The 14576-nt window shown below is 33.7% G+C and overlaps 1 protein-coding gene across 6 annotated transcripts; it reads right to left on the bottom strand.

Moving 5' to 3' along the window:
- Positions 1-260: 260 nt before the first annotated feature.
- Positions 261-14199, bottom strand: ODAM (odontogenic, ameloblast associated). 6 transcript variants are annotated; one of them, XM_063663202.1, is made up of 12 exons: positions 9440-9557; positions 8637-8702; positions 8498-8539; positions 7910-7957; positions 7078-7311; positions 6605-6652; positions 4620-4724; positions 3720-3767; positions 2892-2963; positions 2299-2460; positions 2003-2061; positions 261-1037 (listed from the first exon to the last, which is right to left on the bottom strand). In XM_063663202.1, exons 1-11 carry the CDS (start codon positions 9473-9475, stop codon positions 2032-2034), a joined length of 891 nt encoding a protein of 296 aa, XP_063519272.1. In that variant the 5' UTR covers positions 9476-9557; the 3' UTR covers positions 261-1037; positions 2003-2031. The 6 variants fall into 6 exon arrangements, with proteins under 6 accessions (XP_063519272.1, XP_063519278.1, XP_063519293.1 ...); XM_063663208.1 differs by lacking the exon at positions 9440-9557 and adding an exon at positions 13886-14112 and having other exon boundaries at positions 978-1037; XM_063663223.1 differs by lacking the exons at positions 8498-8539; positions 9440-9557 and adding an exon at positions 14177-14199 and having other exon boundaries at positions 978-1037.
- Between the last annotated feature and the right edge of the window lie 377 nt (positions 14200-14576).

Genomic DNA, 14576 nt, shown 5'->3' with positions numbered 1-14576 from the left:
TGTGATACATGTGCAGAGCATGCAGGTTTGTTGCATAGGTATACATGTGCCATGGTGGTTTACTGCAGCTATCAACCTGTCATCTAAGTTTTAAGCCCCACATGCATTAGGCATTTGTCCTAATGCTCTCCCCTCTCCTTGCTTCCCACCCCCAACAGGCCCCTGTGTGTGATGTTCCCCTCCCTGTGTCCACGTGTTCTCATTATTCAACTCCTACTTGTGAGTGAGAACAGGTGGTGTTTGGTTTTCTGTTCCTGTGTTAGTCTATATTTTATTCTTGAACTAATGCTGTTTTATTTAGATAGGAAACATCCAGTGGAGAATAGCTGGTAGGGAAAGTTTTGAGAATTACCAAATGTAAGCAAAGCTGATTTTAGAGAAATTATTCTAGATTGAAAGCCAGATCTGATGAAACCCAAAATCTCTAACTTATTCTCTACAGGATGCTGCCTCCCCCAAACAAGCATACACTTTCCTATCCTTTTGAGTAAGGACAGACACCTCTTTATGTAACTGTGTCATATTAGGAATAAGCACTTTATGATATCTGCCACCAAATAATTTTGATTGTCATGAGAATGTCTCAGGAGGAAACTGACTAAATGGACCTTAGGGAAATGAAGAGATGACATGTCAAATCTAGGTACTTATTTTACTTCATCAGTTCCAATCACAAGACTCATCATACAACCAATGACAATATACATATCTTCATGGGTACTGCCATTTTCCAGAGGCATCATTTACTAATGCAATTATCCAATTGATTGAATGATACTAGCTTCATTCTCAGTGTTATTATATTCCATATTATACAATGATAGGATATTTGAAAAGACATATAATTTTGTAAGACAAGACTCATTACATGATTGTATTATTTTCTATGACATATTTAAAGAGTTTAATAACATTTATAAGTAAAAACAAATTTAGGAGAAGAGTCAAGATATTTCATGTATTCCAGAGAACTGATACTAGCATTGAGGAAGCTAATAGCCTAAAATTATATCCAAGGCATGGCCACATCTTTTTCCCTGAAAAATATAATAGAAAAGCATTTTAATATCATTGGACTTATTTGCATAAAACATCCTAGATATCTTACAAATTGCTTATTAAAGAAATAGAAAGCTGTTCTTTCACTGGCATTCATACATACACAAAAAAGATCATAAAATACTGAAATCTCTTTAGTATTTCTTACTGAATAACTTGATTTGCCTTGTACAATGTAGTACATTAGTGAGGAGGCTTTCCTAAAGAGGTATTATTACTATTCACTCAGTTATGTTTTTATAAACTTTTTTCATCTGAAGAATGCTGAGTGCTCATTTTTATGGAAGGAGAGATCAAAAGAGGCTCAAAGGCAGCAGGGAAGAGATTTCAAAAACTTTGTCTTTTAGTTTGCCCTTCAAGTTAAATTGTTTGCTTTTCAGTGTATGTTTTTACTTTTTGGTGCTGTTCCCAGACTGCCCTTCTATCAAACTCCTGTTGTAGCCTCATAGCCAACCAAGCTGATTAAAACAGGTAATTAGTTCAAGATTATGTCTGATATAAAAGTCATGGAATTTGAAATTTTCTTTTCATTGTACAATTTCTTTATCATTTTGAGATTTTTATTTTATTTCAAACTAATACAGATATATTCGAATTATTACAATGTTTAGCTTGCAAACTGAAATGATGATTTGGGAGAATTGATTCTGTATAGAGTGTCTATAGAATGTCTTTTATAATGGACATAGCATATCTACTATTTGTGTTTTCAGAGAGTATACCAAACTTATAGTATAGGCAGACATGATTCTCAAAATTTAATTTTGTTTTTAAAAATTGTTGAAGTCTATAATTATTATTAATTTTACAGGTATATATAGCTAACTTGTTTTTATAACTACTTTGGTAAGAACTCCATTAGCTCCTCCGCCAACTTTTTTGTTTTGTCTTCTTATGTAGAAATTGTCGTGGCACCTAATGCTTGACTTTGGCAAATACCTACCAAAATCTCTGAATGATCAGGGCAACTTCTTACGGTTCCCTTAGGCTATCAGTCTTGGCCTAGTGAGAAAAGGACATTCATAGGAAGCTCTTATTAAATTGAAATTAAATTATATTCTGATTAATTGATTATCAAAAACAACTTTTGGCCACCTTATTCAGAGTTAAGACTACATATTTTTCATTAGTTATCTTCTTAATTTCACGACTAAGTCCTATAAATGGAAGCATTAATTTTATCACTGTATTTTTTCATTAGACAATTTTTTACATAAAGTGAAGTTTTCCTGACTCTACCTTCTCTTCTGGGAGCTCTGGGGTAAGAGTTCGGTCTATAGCAGAAGTGAAAACATTGGTTGTGCTGGGTTTTGGTGAAGTTGAGGGCATGAAAACTCCTGCACTGTCATGTCTAAAGTTGATCACTTCTTTTTGTAAATATGGTATCTCTTCTCCTGTTGACTATAGAGAATGAGAATGAAAACAAAGTTGTCATAAGTTCAAGAAGGCCACAATTGGGAAGAATGTAAAGCAACAGGACTGAGATGCAACACAAGCATTATATTAAAAAAATAAGTTGCTATTATTAGTTTTTTTAGATTATAAGCTACATAAAAGACCATGAATATATACCAGCAAACATTAATTATCTCTTAATATCTGCTTTTAAATAAAGGTACATCAAAGAGTACCTGGCATAGCATACTGAAAAATATTGATGAATTGAGTAAGAGTAAACTGAATCTTCACTGGCAAAATATTGGAAGAAGAAGAAGAAGAAGCAAAAATTATTGATGGAATTACAACAGAGTTGATATTAAAATCAACATTAGTATAGTAAGTTGTCAATTGTTGATTTCCAGTAGCAGGCAAAGTGTTGTAAGGAATCTTACCATCACAGCAATTTCAGGATCTGTGCCTAGTTGGGTATCAAAAGCTAGTTGCTGCTGTCCTCCTGGTATAGCCTAAAAACACAAAACATTTCAAAAAGTCTAAATCAGTGACCTATGAAAATATGCTCTTTGGCCACCCAGAGTACCAGAGTAGTAAAACACTCCCAAACTTCTTAAATTATTTTGCTAAAAACAGAAATAATAGTTTAATTCTTGCTATTAGAGAACTGGCTTGACATCTCACCTCTGCTTCTGTTCTGGAAGTGCTACTTTCTAACATTCTCTGCTAGGACCAGGTGCTTACCTGTTGAGCATAAACAATTCTACAGAACACCAACATCAGACAAGAGTGGAAAAAACCAAGACAACTTCAAAATTTTTTCTAAAGTAAGGTCACCGTACAAGTCTTGAAAATACCAGGTGTTCTCACATCTTGGCTAATATGAGCGACTGATGCTTCTTTACCCATTAAAGCTTTCACCTTGCCTCCACTATCCTTGCCTTAGAGGAATGAGCTTTTAAAACAGTCATAGAGCTACCCTACTTTTGAGAATAGCCACTGCAGAGTGAACCACCACTTCTTTGCAATCTTCCCCAAATTACCTAAAAGAAGCCCAAATCGTGTGAGAAGTCATTCTAATACTTTCCTATTAAGACACCCAAGAATCCCCACTTGTGTGTTCTCCTCCTTGTACTGAGTGGATACATACAATTTTGTTCAGAGGTGCTCTCCTGGTCATCTTTGGCTGAAGGGCATTGATAGATTTAGTAGACAATGAAGCAAGTAGTTTCAAAATACTTTTTAATGAAAAATATGCATTTACTTACAGGTTCTGCTAGTTGTGGAATGTATCCAAATTGAGCGTAGAATGGTATCTGTCAGATTTTTAAAAAAATGTATTATATTTTCTGTGATTATTCTTGTCATAAGTTTGCAGTAAATGATTACTTAAACTTACATATCTTTTTATATAAATTAAAAGCACTTTAAAAATTTGTATGTTCCAGTAACTAAAAGTTAATTATTGTTAAATTAGCAAGAATCTTTTTAATACCATATCATTTCTAGGATAAAACTCTCTCTTTCCCTTTAAAGCAACATGACAATTAGAATTAATTCTTCCAGTTTTTTAAAGCATAATTCTGAGTTTTCTCTAATTTGTAATGCCAGGTTTTAGAGTTATGATTAAACTAAAAAAAAGACATTTTCATTCTAACAGGAAGGATGTTAATTATATATGAGCCACCTGAATTTATGTTAGAATTCTAAAAATTTATTTCAGTTTCACAAAATTTAATATAATGGTATCTAATTGTATCTCAAAATCCAGTGACCAAGTATATCTTTCATCAAGGTAGCTAATATTTTTGCCATTTACTATTTTTAAATAGTAACCACACACACATATGTGGAAAGGTGGATGCTAGTAAATTTTAAATGTGAGAAAACTTCACTTTTCGAGGTTATTCAGCTTTTTGGCCTTGATTCTATTGAAGTCCACTTACTGATTTCATTGGCTAAAAATCCAGCCCTGGAATATTACCAAATAAGTTTACACAAATGATTTATAGCAGAGAACACTGTATCTACCCTCTTATGCCTATCTGTTTCATGCTGTTGAGTGTTTGCATTAAATATACTCAGAAACTTTTTTTCTATGGTAATATACCTTATTTTCTCTATTTTCAAGTGGAACTAGTAGGATTAAAATAAAACATTTGCAGTACCTGCTCCTCATACTGCTGCTCTCTTGTTTGTTGAGGTGACCTTGGAACTGTTTGCTGAGGTTGTTCCCAGGGTAGGAGCATGTAAACTGGATAGTATTGAAACATCTACTTGTAAAAAGAGAAGTATACAAGAGATTCCATTAAATCAGCATAGGACATACTTTTTATCTTCTAATGTCAATTTTATTTAAAAGCTGGTTTATGTCTAGCAGCTTTATACGATTAAATACAAAGCAAATAGATGAAGACTCCCTTCCCAAACTTTGGAAACAACTTGTATCCCAGGTAATACTGGACTTGTTTTTTAAGCTTGCTTGGTCAAACACATTTAGGAAATAGTGGGTTGAACTAAGCAAAAGAGCTTTTTTTTTCAAAGGACATCTTGGAAACTTTATATACAAATTACTTTGCAAATACCTAAGTGAAAGATAGCCTATGTAGCACTTTCCCTGTATTTTTGAGAATCATGATTCTGCAGAATGTGGTATTAGACGTTTTGCCATAATAAATGAAATTCTATGAATGTATTGCATTTAAGAATTGCTACTTTATTAAAACAATCCATATATATTTTAGGATATTTGGTAAATCAAGACATAGACAAGTAACAAATGAAATCATCTGAAACGTCACCACCTACATTGCCATGTGGCTTCCATTTATATTATTGCCTTCTACTTATATGTCTGTGTCTGTTTATTTGTGTATGTGTTCATAGAAAATGAGAATCTTAGTACATATGGTAATTTTTGTATGCTGTTTTGTTTATTTGCATAAAGTAAGAGATTGTATTAGACATGAGAGTTAAAAAAAAAAAACAACTAGGGTTTCAGAAGGATTATATTTTGTGCAAGCATTCTTAATCCTGGCTAAGAATCAAAACCACATTTGAGCATTTTAGAAGATGACCAAACTTAACATCTATTCATGGGGTATTGATTCACTGGGGTAGGGTTCAGAGATTTGTAATTTTCAAACTTAACACCAGAGATTCTAATGTAAAGCCAGGGTGGAGAGCTACTGGTTTCGTGATTAAAGAAGGAGACAGAAGGGGTGGAGAATTGTATTCCAACTCAGCTATTTACTTTCAATGGGATTGGGAATTTGATCTCATTAAGACTAGGTTTCTTGATTCTTAAGATGAAGTAATTCTAGGTATACATCTAATTTTTTAGATGCTTGTGTCATAAAATGAGATAATGTCTAGAAGTAACTTTTGTTTTATAATGGAAGAGGATGTGGGACAAAGTTATTTAGTTATAATTACAGTAGAGCCAAATGCTGTAACTTTTTATGAAAAGGCCAATATTCTGCGATGAATAATATAATTTATTTATAATACTGTTTCTTTGAACCCAGAATATTATAAAATTAATAATCCTGATATTTATAGGGTTTTCCATATTAATATGATGATTATACTAGTTTGCATTCATTTTTTAAAAGATTATCCTATTTAATGGAAAAAATTATCATTTGATTGTAATATGGATTCAAGTTGGAAATGTGTAAGAAGCTTAAAATGTTTTGAGCAGAATTTCATAACAGCCAAATAACATGGGCAAGTGTTTCTTATCTCTACATCATATCATATATTATCAGCTTAGTGCGTCTCCTTCTGAAGCAAAATTTAAAGTTGGATGAAGTCAGCCCATGGTATTTCTCTTGAGTTTTTCTCAACTTCCAGCACTTTGGATGCAGAGAGGACATGACCTGGGGCTTACTGAGCTCTTTTACTCTCAACATAGCAATGCCCTGGAAATTCAGGGGTCTTGGAGACTCTACTTAGCTGCCTGTCCTTAAGGAGTTGTTAAGTGAGCCCAACGTCAACAAACTGACACTAGCCCAGCAGTGATGTTATCTAGACAGTGATATCATTATATAGGTTTTTATAGCCTTGCTATAGGAGTCAGAGGTAGAAATAGAAAGCATTGTGGAGAGTGTATGTAGCCATCTCTATGGGCAGTGTTGTTATATCCATTTACCTGTCCTTGCTCTTGAGGCATTTTGAAGGAGAATACATAGGGTATCACCTGCCAAAAAAAAGAATTATATAAAAATGTATGCTTGACTTTGTTATTTAAAAATCCCTGAGCTGCTTTTCATAGAGCTAGCCATATAAATTTATCATTTGTGTTAACAAGTTTCCACGACAAAAAGTCATCTGTTACATGTGCTGACATAAACTGCCTTTTATTGAAGTTTTCCTATCTTATCCTAGACTTGTTTTTAACTTTTTTGGCTTGTTGCTGTATCCTAGAGTAGCTGATTTAAATGTTTTTTGTCTTAGAAATCAGAAAATATAAGAAAGAACTTACTTACAGTGATGGTAGAAACATATAATGAGAAAAAATATTGTTCAAAAACCCCTGCCTATTTCAAAGCTGATTCATATTCATTGTCAGATTAAACATGCAGTTCTCTCTCCTCAGAACAAAATGAAAGAGGCCTGACTTACGTGATTGGGGCCTGGTTGTGTCTGAGGCGGTGTTTGAAGCTGTAAGGGGTCAACTTGGCCTGCCTGGGCTCCTTGGGCAAAACTGGCCTGTCCTGGGAAGGGTATCTGATTTGGGAACAATCCAGCAAACTGGTCTAGAGCTGATAAAGAGAATTGGGAGAGTCCTGGAATTTGAGCCTGCTGCTGCTGTTGTAAAATTCCAGAGAAAGGTGGAATCCATGAATTAAGTGGGCCCTAAAAAGACACAAAGGAAAGAAAGCATGTTCCCTTCGTGCCAAAAAGAATTTAAAAGTCCTGAGCAAGAAAGAGGCAAAATACAAACAATTTCTATAGTTCCAATGTTGCAACATAAAAAAGGACAGCATCTTGATTCATTTTGAACCAAGCAAATAATACGAAGCAAATGCTAAATTCCCGATGGCCATGAGAAATATGGGGCAGGATAAGGCTGATAAAAGAGCCCAACATCTGCATATACCACACTGGTTTTAAACCTTCTGTATTTTCCCCTACCTTAACCCTAAACCCCTCAGCCTGCTCTTACTGGTTAACTGGGCATGACTTTGTGTAAAATAATTACTTTTAACTATCTCATAATTGTGAGAATTAGTGCCTGGCATATACCAAGTTCTTAATAAATAAATGTTGTTCAAATTACAGTTTTTACTTTAATCTTCAAACAAATGGCCACTAGAACATATGAGACAAATTCATAACGTTAAAAATTGAGATTTCCAAAATAGAATCAGGAAACATTTTGTTTTCTTACAAAATAACATAAATGAGCAATAGGAAAATATTCCCCATAAAGTACTTATTGAAATGGAGGTACCTGAAGTTGTAGTGGCAAAAGTTGACCATTATTAAGATTAAGAAGTAACTAGAAAAAGAAAAATAATATGAAATCAAGATTACTACACACTAAAATGAGTAGGAACAATGTTTACTGCAAATATAGCACAAGTCATAGCTGGTTGCTCAATTTCTTGTTCGAAGTGGAACATTTTCTCACTAGGCTTACATTAAATTACAGTGATTAGAAGTTAGATTTAAAACAAGGTTGGGATTTAACAACCTCTCCTCTGTTGGGTATGAGATTGCACAACGTTAGCACATTCCAGTGGTTTAGTCATTTTATGTTTTTAAACACCTATATACACCTGTGTTAGGTGTTATTAGAACAAAAAGAGATAAACAATATTGTGTTTGGCTTTGAAGAATTAACAATCAAGCAAGGGAAGCAGAATAATATTTTAGAGGTAACCTGTTATATAATCAAATATGAACATTAGAAATGTGCTTGGATATACATAAAAGCAAGTGGAGAGGAACACAGTATAAATTAAATGATGACTTCTATCTCTTCCCACTTGATTTCCATTAAAAAAAGGAGGAGATTGTTTTAATTATTTAAACTAACCTCATTGCTATTGCTGGCAGACATAAGACGCTGTGGGATAAGCTAAAAGTAAAAATGAAAAAAAAATCAGAAATAGTAAAAAGAAGGGATTGTTGAAGGTTTAACACAATGGGACTAGTAGTGTCATAAAATCACTTACTGGGGCTGACAATGTGGCTCCCAGGAATCCAAGAAGAATTATAATTTTCATTTTCGTATGATATATCTAGAAAATAAGTTGTGATCTTTAGCTTTATAAAGACATTACTTAAAATTCATGACAAAATAATTAGTATTGTTCAATCAAAGGAATAGCTGGGTGAATTCTATAGTATTTACTTACATTTTGCAATTTAAAATTTAAAAAGTTATATTTGTAAATTTCTATGATATAACTCTTTATTTTCTCTCAGACAAGCTGTTTATAAAAACCAAAGTTGATTGCTTGTCATTTTAGCTTGAACAAAAGACTCATTTGGAGACATATGATGTGGTTGAATGCATTAAAGAACAAGATGATCTGCTCCTAGTGCTGCTCTACAAGGAGAGGAGCAGGCCCATCGGACCTTGGGAGTTCATGACTAAGGCTAACCAACTAGGGACTTATTATTGCAGCAATTTTAACGTCTATGTTGAAAAGTACTTCAATAGAGATTTGACAATACCAGTCCAATACCAGATAATTTCCACTTAGTAGCCTAATAACAGAATAATATACTAGAACTAAGCAACTGAGTCAATGTTTTTGTAATTTATGGCAATAGATTATAAAACTAAACTGTGATATTGATTTATGGTGTAACCTGTTTAAGTATATTTCTCTTGTCTTCTAGATGTGAAACTTTTTTCCCTGCTTAAAATCATTGACCTAATTAAGCATTTAGGGTGAACTTGATAGTCTATCCTGCAGAGTTCACTGATTTTGGTTCTTCAAATTATAAAAGCAAAGATTTGATATCTTACCTTACTCCTGGACCTATAAAGAAAAATTTGAACCATGCAAGATCTGTGTTCTTTTCCTCTCTCAGCTCTACTGCTTGGTGCTTCTCTTAAATTTTAAAACTCATCTTTAGAAAAAAAGGACCAATCATTGTTCAAAAAGGACCAGTGATTCAGTGGGTTTCAGACAATGGCTTAGCTAATAACCTCTTTCCTAATCATTTAGGTGGTATATGGATTCCCACACTTTTAGTAATGTTATTAAATTATCCCCTGAGAAATGTTTTCCTGTGATCATTTCTGGCTTCTGGTTTGGTTATGAGTAACTCTCCTAGAATAATTCTCCTAGAATAATTCTATTCTACTCTTTTATAATTCTTAAACTGGATACCCTAATTGAATAAAACTGGGTACTCTAACTGAATAAAAGTTAATATCTTTAATAAAGCCAAGGATAAATTGGGTGATTATTTTTACTTCAAGGGCGAAATACAGAATTGTTAGAAGTCAAAGGTCTGAAAAGCAAAACTTCAAAGCCTACTTAGCAGAATTCTTTGCTTTCTCAACGCTGGGCTAAGTAAATGTGGGCTAGTTTCCTTTAGATTTGACCTTGAAAACATCAATTAATCTCCCTCTACTTACTGAATGCAATCCTTAAAAAATTGCTAAATTTCCATGTGTCTATGAAATGTATTTCTATATGATCATGTTGCTTGAAATAAATAATTTAATAAGTATAAAGCATGATGTCCTACATTTTAAAAAATAGCTGTGAATACATGTTTTTATTGAAAAATGTTTTTGTTATTTATTTTAATATTCAAAATACAACTATTACTCTCTGCACATTGTTATTATTTAAATTTACTTCATAATGGGAGTTTTGTGTTTATTTGTAGTTTTTTGTTGTTAATATCGACTCCCCTCTAATAGATAGTTCAGGATCACAAGTGTTTTGACAATGTATTATCAATTAATTTTTATTATGGATAGAGTTCTTTTTAGCTAACTTAATCTTGAGCAACCCATGATAGTCTTATGCAGGAAAACAAAATTATTGCCTTTTAATAAATTTGTCTTTTTTGGTAGGATGAGACAGAGCTTGCATGGCTCATTAATACTAAAATAATTATACTATTTGTTATTTATCTAGTCAAAAAATCTGAGTACATAAATCATTAGTTAGAATAAAAAGACATTTTTCTTTACTAAAGAAGAAAACCCACCACTAGGACTTTATATCTATTAGAAAGTATTAAATTGAATTAAATTTAGCCTAAAGCTGCCTCCATACATATTTTAAGTTTGACCTACAGATTTCTTATACCAGTGAACTGTAACCTAATGATGTTAAACAAACTGTAACCTACTGTTTTAACAAGAAGCTGAGTGACAGCCAGTCACAAGCAGCTAACTGTTCAAATGTGTTCAAATAAGGCAATCGAAGAGCTGCAACTCGTACCAACTCACTGTTTCTGTAATTCATTTCCATTTTCTGTACACCGTTTTCCTTTTCTGTCCATAAATGTTATTTGACCACGTGGCGGCCCCGGAGTCACTCTGAATGTATTTTTATTCCAGGCTGCCTGATTTGCAAATCATTCTTTACTCGATTAAATTCTGTTAAATTTAATTTGCTGAAAGTTTTTCTTTTAGCAAAAGTAACTTTCCTGAGATTTGTGATAGCGGTCTTCTTAGATTAACTAAAAAATTAGAAAACCCTAGATGTTAATGGCAGATTTAACTAAAGCTTAAACATAAAGGTGGTTAATGTAACCAATTGTTGCCTGGAAAATGCAGTAGATTTGCTGAATGAGTGAACTAGGAGGAAGGTTGTGTATTGCATGATGATATATATTTACAATTAATGACTTTGGTCTATTCTGAATATTGTCAAATTAAATATACCATAAGCTCTCAGTCTCTTGAGAGACTATTTTCTATTGCAGGCTGCAGGGTCTTAGCCAGCTAACCCCACTACTGAGCCAGAAAATTGTCAAGACCAAGCACTGGAAAGGTCAGCAACTGGATTATAGAGTGAAAAACACAGTCAGTTTAAAAATTATTCTGTTGGTGAATTGTTTATCTAACTATATTCCTCAACTCTGGAGACAATTCGAAGACTTCCGTCATTGTGTTCTTTTTGTTTTTATTTTTCATTACCTGAGTATTTAAAGAAAAGCAATTGAAACTCTCCAGTTGTCCAGCAGTTGAAGTGAAAAAGAACAGGCTATGCTTTATTATCTGATAGCTTTCAAGAACCTGTGTCATTGGAGGCAAAGTTATCTCTAGCTAGGAGGGGAAGTAGCAAGGGACTCTAGTTCTCATCACGTTGTAGTGTGGATATTGTATATGTCTGTTTCTCCCATTCAACTAGGTTGAACATACTCATTATCTATTCCTGTGTCAGTCACAAAATAGGTATTCCACTAAGTTTTGTTAAATAAATGGTTTCTTCATTCAGGGAAGAAAAAAAGGTGGTATAATTCCAGAGCAATGGAAGTCTGTATGGATTAAGTTGCAGGGACCTAAGATGAGGAAATCCGGAACCTGATACCATCATTATAACTTCATTATTTTGGTTTAGTTCAATTACCAGAACACCAGACAACCCTCCATTCAAATAAAAGTACAAAAACATATTCTAATGCCAAGTACACATGACTGTTGAATTATGTACCATCTATATCTTTGTTCTGTTCCAATAACACAGATGATGAAAAGTAAACAACAGTGGTTTATAAATTAGTGCTTTCAAAATGTTATCCCTGCTTTCTTTTCCTTCAACTATCCTGAAAAATCAATCAAGGCTTAACAGAGTGCCATTGTAAAGCAGAGCAATGTTCTGTGGCTCATGACAATTGAATTTAAATTTTATCACTTCTTAAAATAATTTTCTTCCACTTGAGCTGTAATTTCCCAGGGACTTCTAATGATATATCAAGGTAGGCAAGATATGTATATATCACCCTCATGCTTCAACGAGAAAACCGAAGTACGGAAGGTTCAGTGACTTCATTCATTAATGAATTAGTTTATTTATACAAGAAATAGTTGTTGCACAACTTCTATAGTCCATATCCTTGCTAGGCATTCAGAACTTAGTGCTAAGGTTAATACAAATAGTTTTTACCTTCATGGAAATTACAGTTTTTTTTTCACACTTTCAAAAGGTACCAGACTTGTGGCTAGAATTCAGGTCTTTTGATTCTCAATTATGTAGTTCTATCTCAAAGCACCCAGATGCCTAACTAGAGAGGAGAAAGACATAGAACCATAATAAAGACAATTAACAAAAAAATTATAACTTGAGCAGTAAATACAGAGAATCAGCAAGCTGTCAACTAAATCTCTTCCATTACATTGGGTGTTTTCTGTTAACTACCATGAGACTTTACTAAAGTAATCCCTTCTATTTGATATTGTACATTATTGGATACTAATCATCCCAGGTCCACTATGACAGTATGTCCTAGCTTAGTAACTCTAGCTTGATGAGGTGAGTCTATTTTATTATATTTAAGATTTGTAGGTATGTGCATGTGAATTATGACTATAATTTCCAGGAGTGTTGACTTAGATATAAAGGTGTTAAGAAAAATAAAAGAATATACCTCTTCCTTTTATAAGAATGAATTCATAAGTTTCAGAGTAGTTGAGAGAGGCCAGCACACAGTTAAGTTTGGGCTAGAAATGATCAACTTTCTGCGATTCCCCGAAGTGTGGCAAGTCAGATATGCAATGGGAGACGTGTCTCTCAAATACAGCTTGCTCTGGCCTGGGTGTAAATCAACATCCACTTTCTCTGAAAGTAATTTCTTTTGTCCCTTGACCTGAAAGGGTTTCTTTCTGTACTAAACCTCTATAATATTTATTTTGCCTTTTGCTTTGTGAATTCCATCCTTGCCATTTTAATGACTCCTGCATCTGTTTCTTTGTTTGGGGCCTGCAATCAGTTTGGCCTTAACCCAGTTTTTGTACTACAACTTTTTGGAGAAACAAAACACATCATTAAACAAGTCAATTTTAAACAAAATTTTATGGTTCTAGTAACTTGCCTATGATTGATGTCATGAGGGAGGAAGTCTACAATGTTTGGCCAATATCAGGCTTTCTCCTCCTTCCCAAACATTTAGCAAAGCCCGTGGTATGGTGAGGGGACTCTCCTATGAATGTCCCAGTCAAGGGGAGTAATACATTGCCCAGTCTGCCTTAGTTCTCCCTTAGAATTCTGGTGATAATCTTTTTCCATTTTGTTACATTAAAAGTTTATCTCCTTGATAAGATGTTATGCTTTCTGACAGCAATGGATTTTATTCTACTCTTCAAAAAAATTGCTATAAAAAAACCAAAAACAAACAAACAAAAAACAAAAAAATTGGTATCTTGTCTGGTGAAACCCCGTCTCTACTAAAAATACAAAAAAAAACAACAAACAAACAAACAAACAAAAAACAAAAAAATTGCTACCTTGTCTTTCTTTCTTATTCTCCACTCCTTTCTCCTTCCCTTTTTCCATTTGCTCTTCTTCCTTTTTCTCCTCCTTCTCTTCTTCTTCCCTTATGTCCTATTTCAATTATTTTCCTCTTCTTTTTTTTTTTTTTAAACCTGGTTTACAAAGTCCTCAGTGATCTGACCTTTGCTTTATTCTTCCACTTCATGACTTCTCATTCTTCTCCTTATTCACTAAGCTGCAACCCCACTAGCTTTCATTCTGAGTTTTGAATATGTTAAATGCATTGCTCTTTAAGGCCTTCTCACCTGCCGTTCCCTACGCCTGGAATGCGCTGCCTCCAATTAGTGAGGGGCTGGTGGATTCTTATAATTTATATCTCATTTTAGGTATCACTCCACAGAAGAATGTTCCCAGATTACTCAATCTAGGGCAGCCGCTTCTATCATACTACCCTATTTAAGTTCTCTGCAAAGCATGTGTCACCATTTCATACTGATATATTCGTTTTCTTTTTGAAATTTTAATTATAAAATATTCTTGAAAAAATCTAAACCATTAATTTCAAAGTATTGTTCAGGAGAATCCCCTTGCTTTCACCAACGCCTCTATTCTCAAATTCTATCCTTTAGGCAGTGGTGTGTGATAAAACAGATCTCTGCCGAAAAAGGGGGCCCCAATTTATTCCATCTCCCAGTTTTTACAGCG

Source organism: Pongo pygmaeus, chromosome 3 (genome assembly GCF_028885625.2).
Source record: "Pongo pygmaeus isolate AG05252 chromosome 3, NHGRI_mPonPyg2-v2.0_pri, whole genome shotgun sequence".
NCBI lineage: Eukaryota > Metazoa > Chordata > Mammalia > Primates > Hominidae > Pongo > Pongo pygmaeus.
Note: the sequence above shows the minus strand (reverse complement) of the source record. Positions and strands in the feature narration are given on the sequence as shown.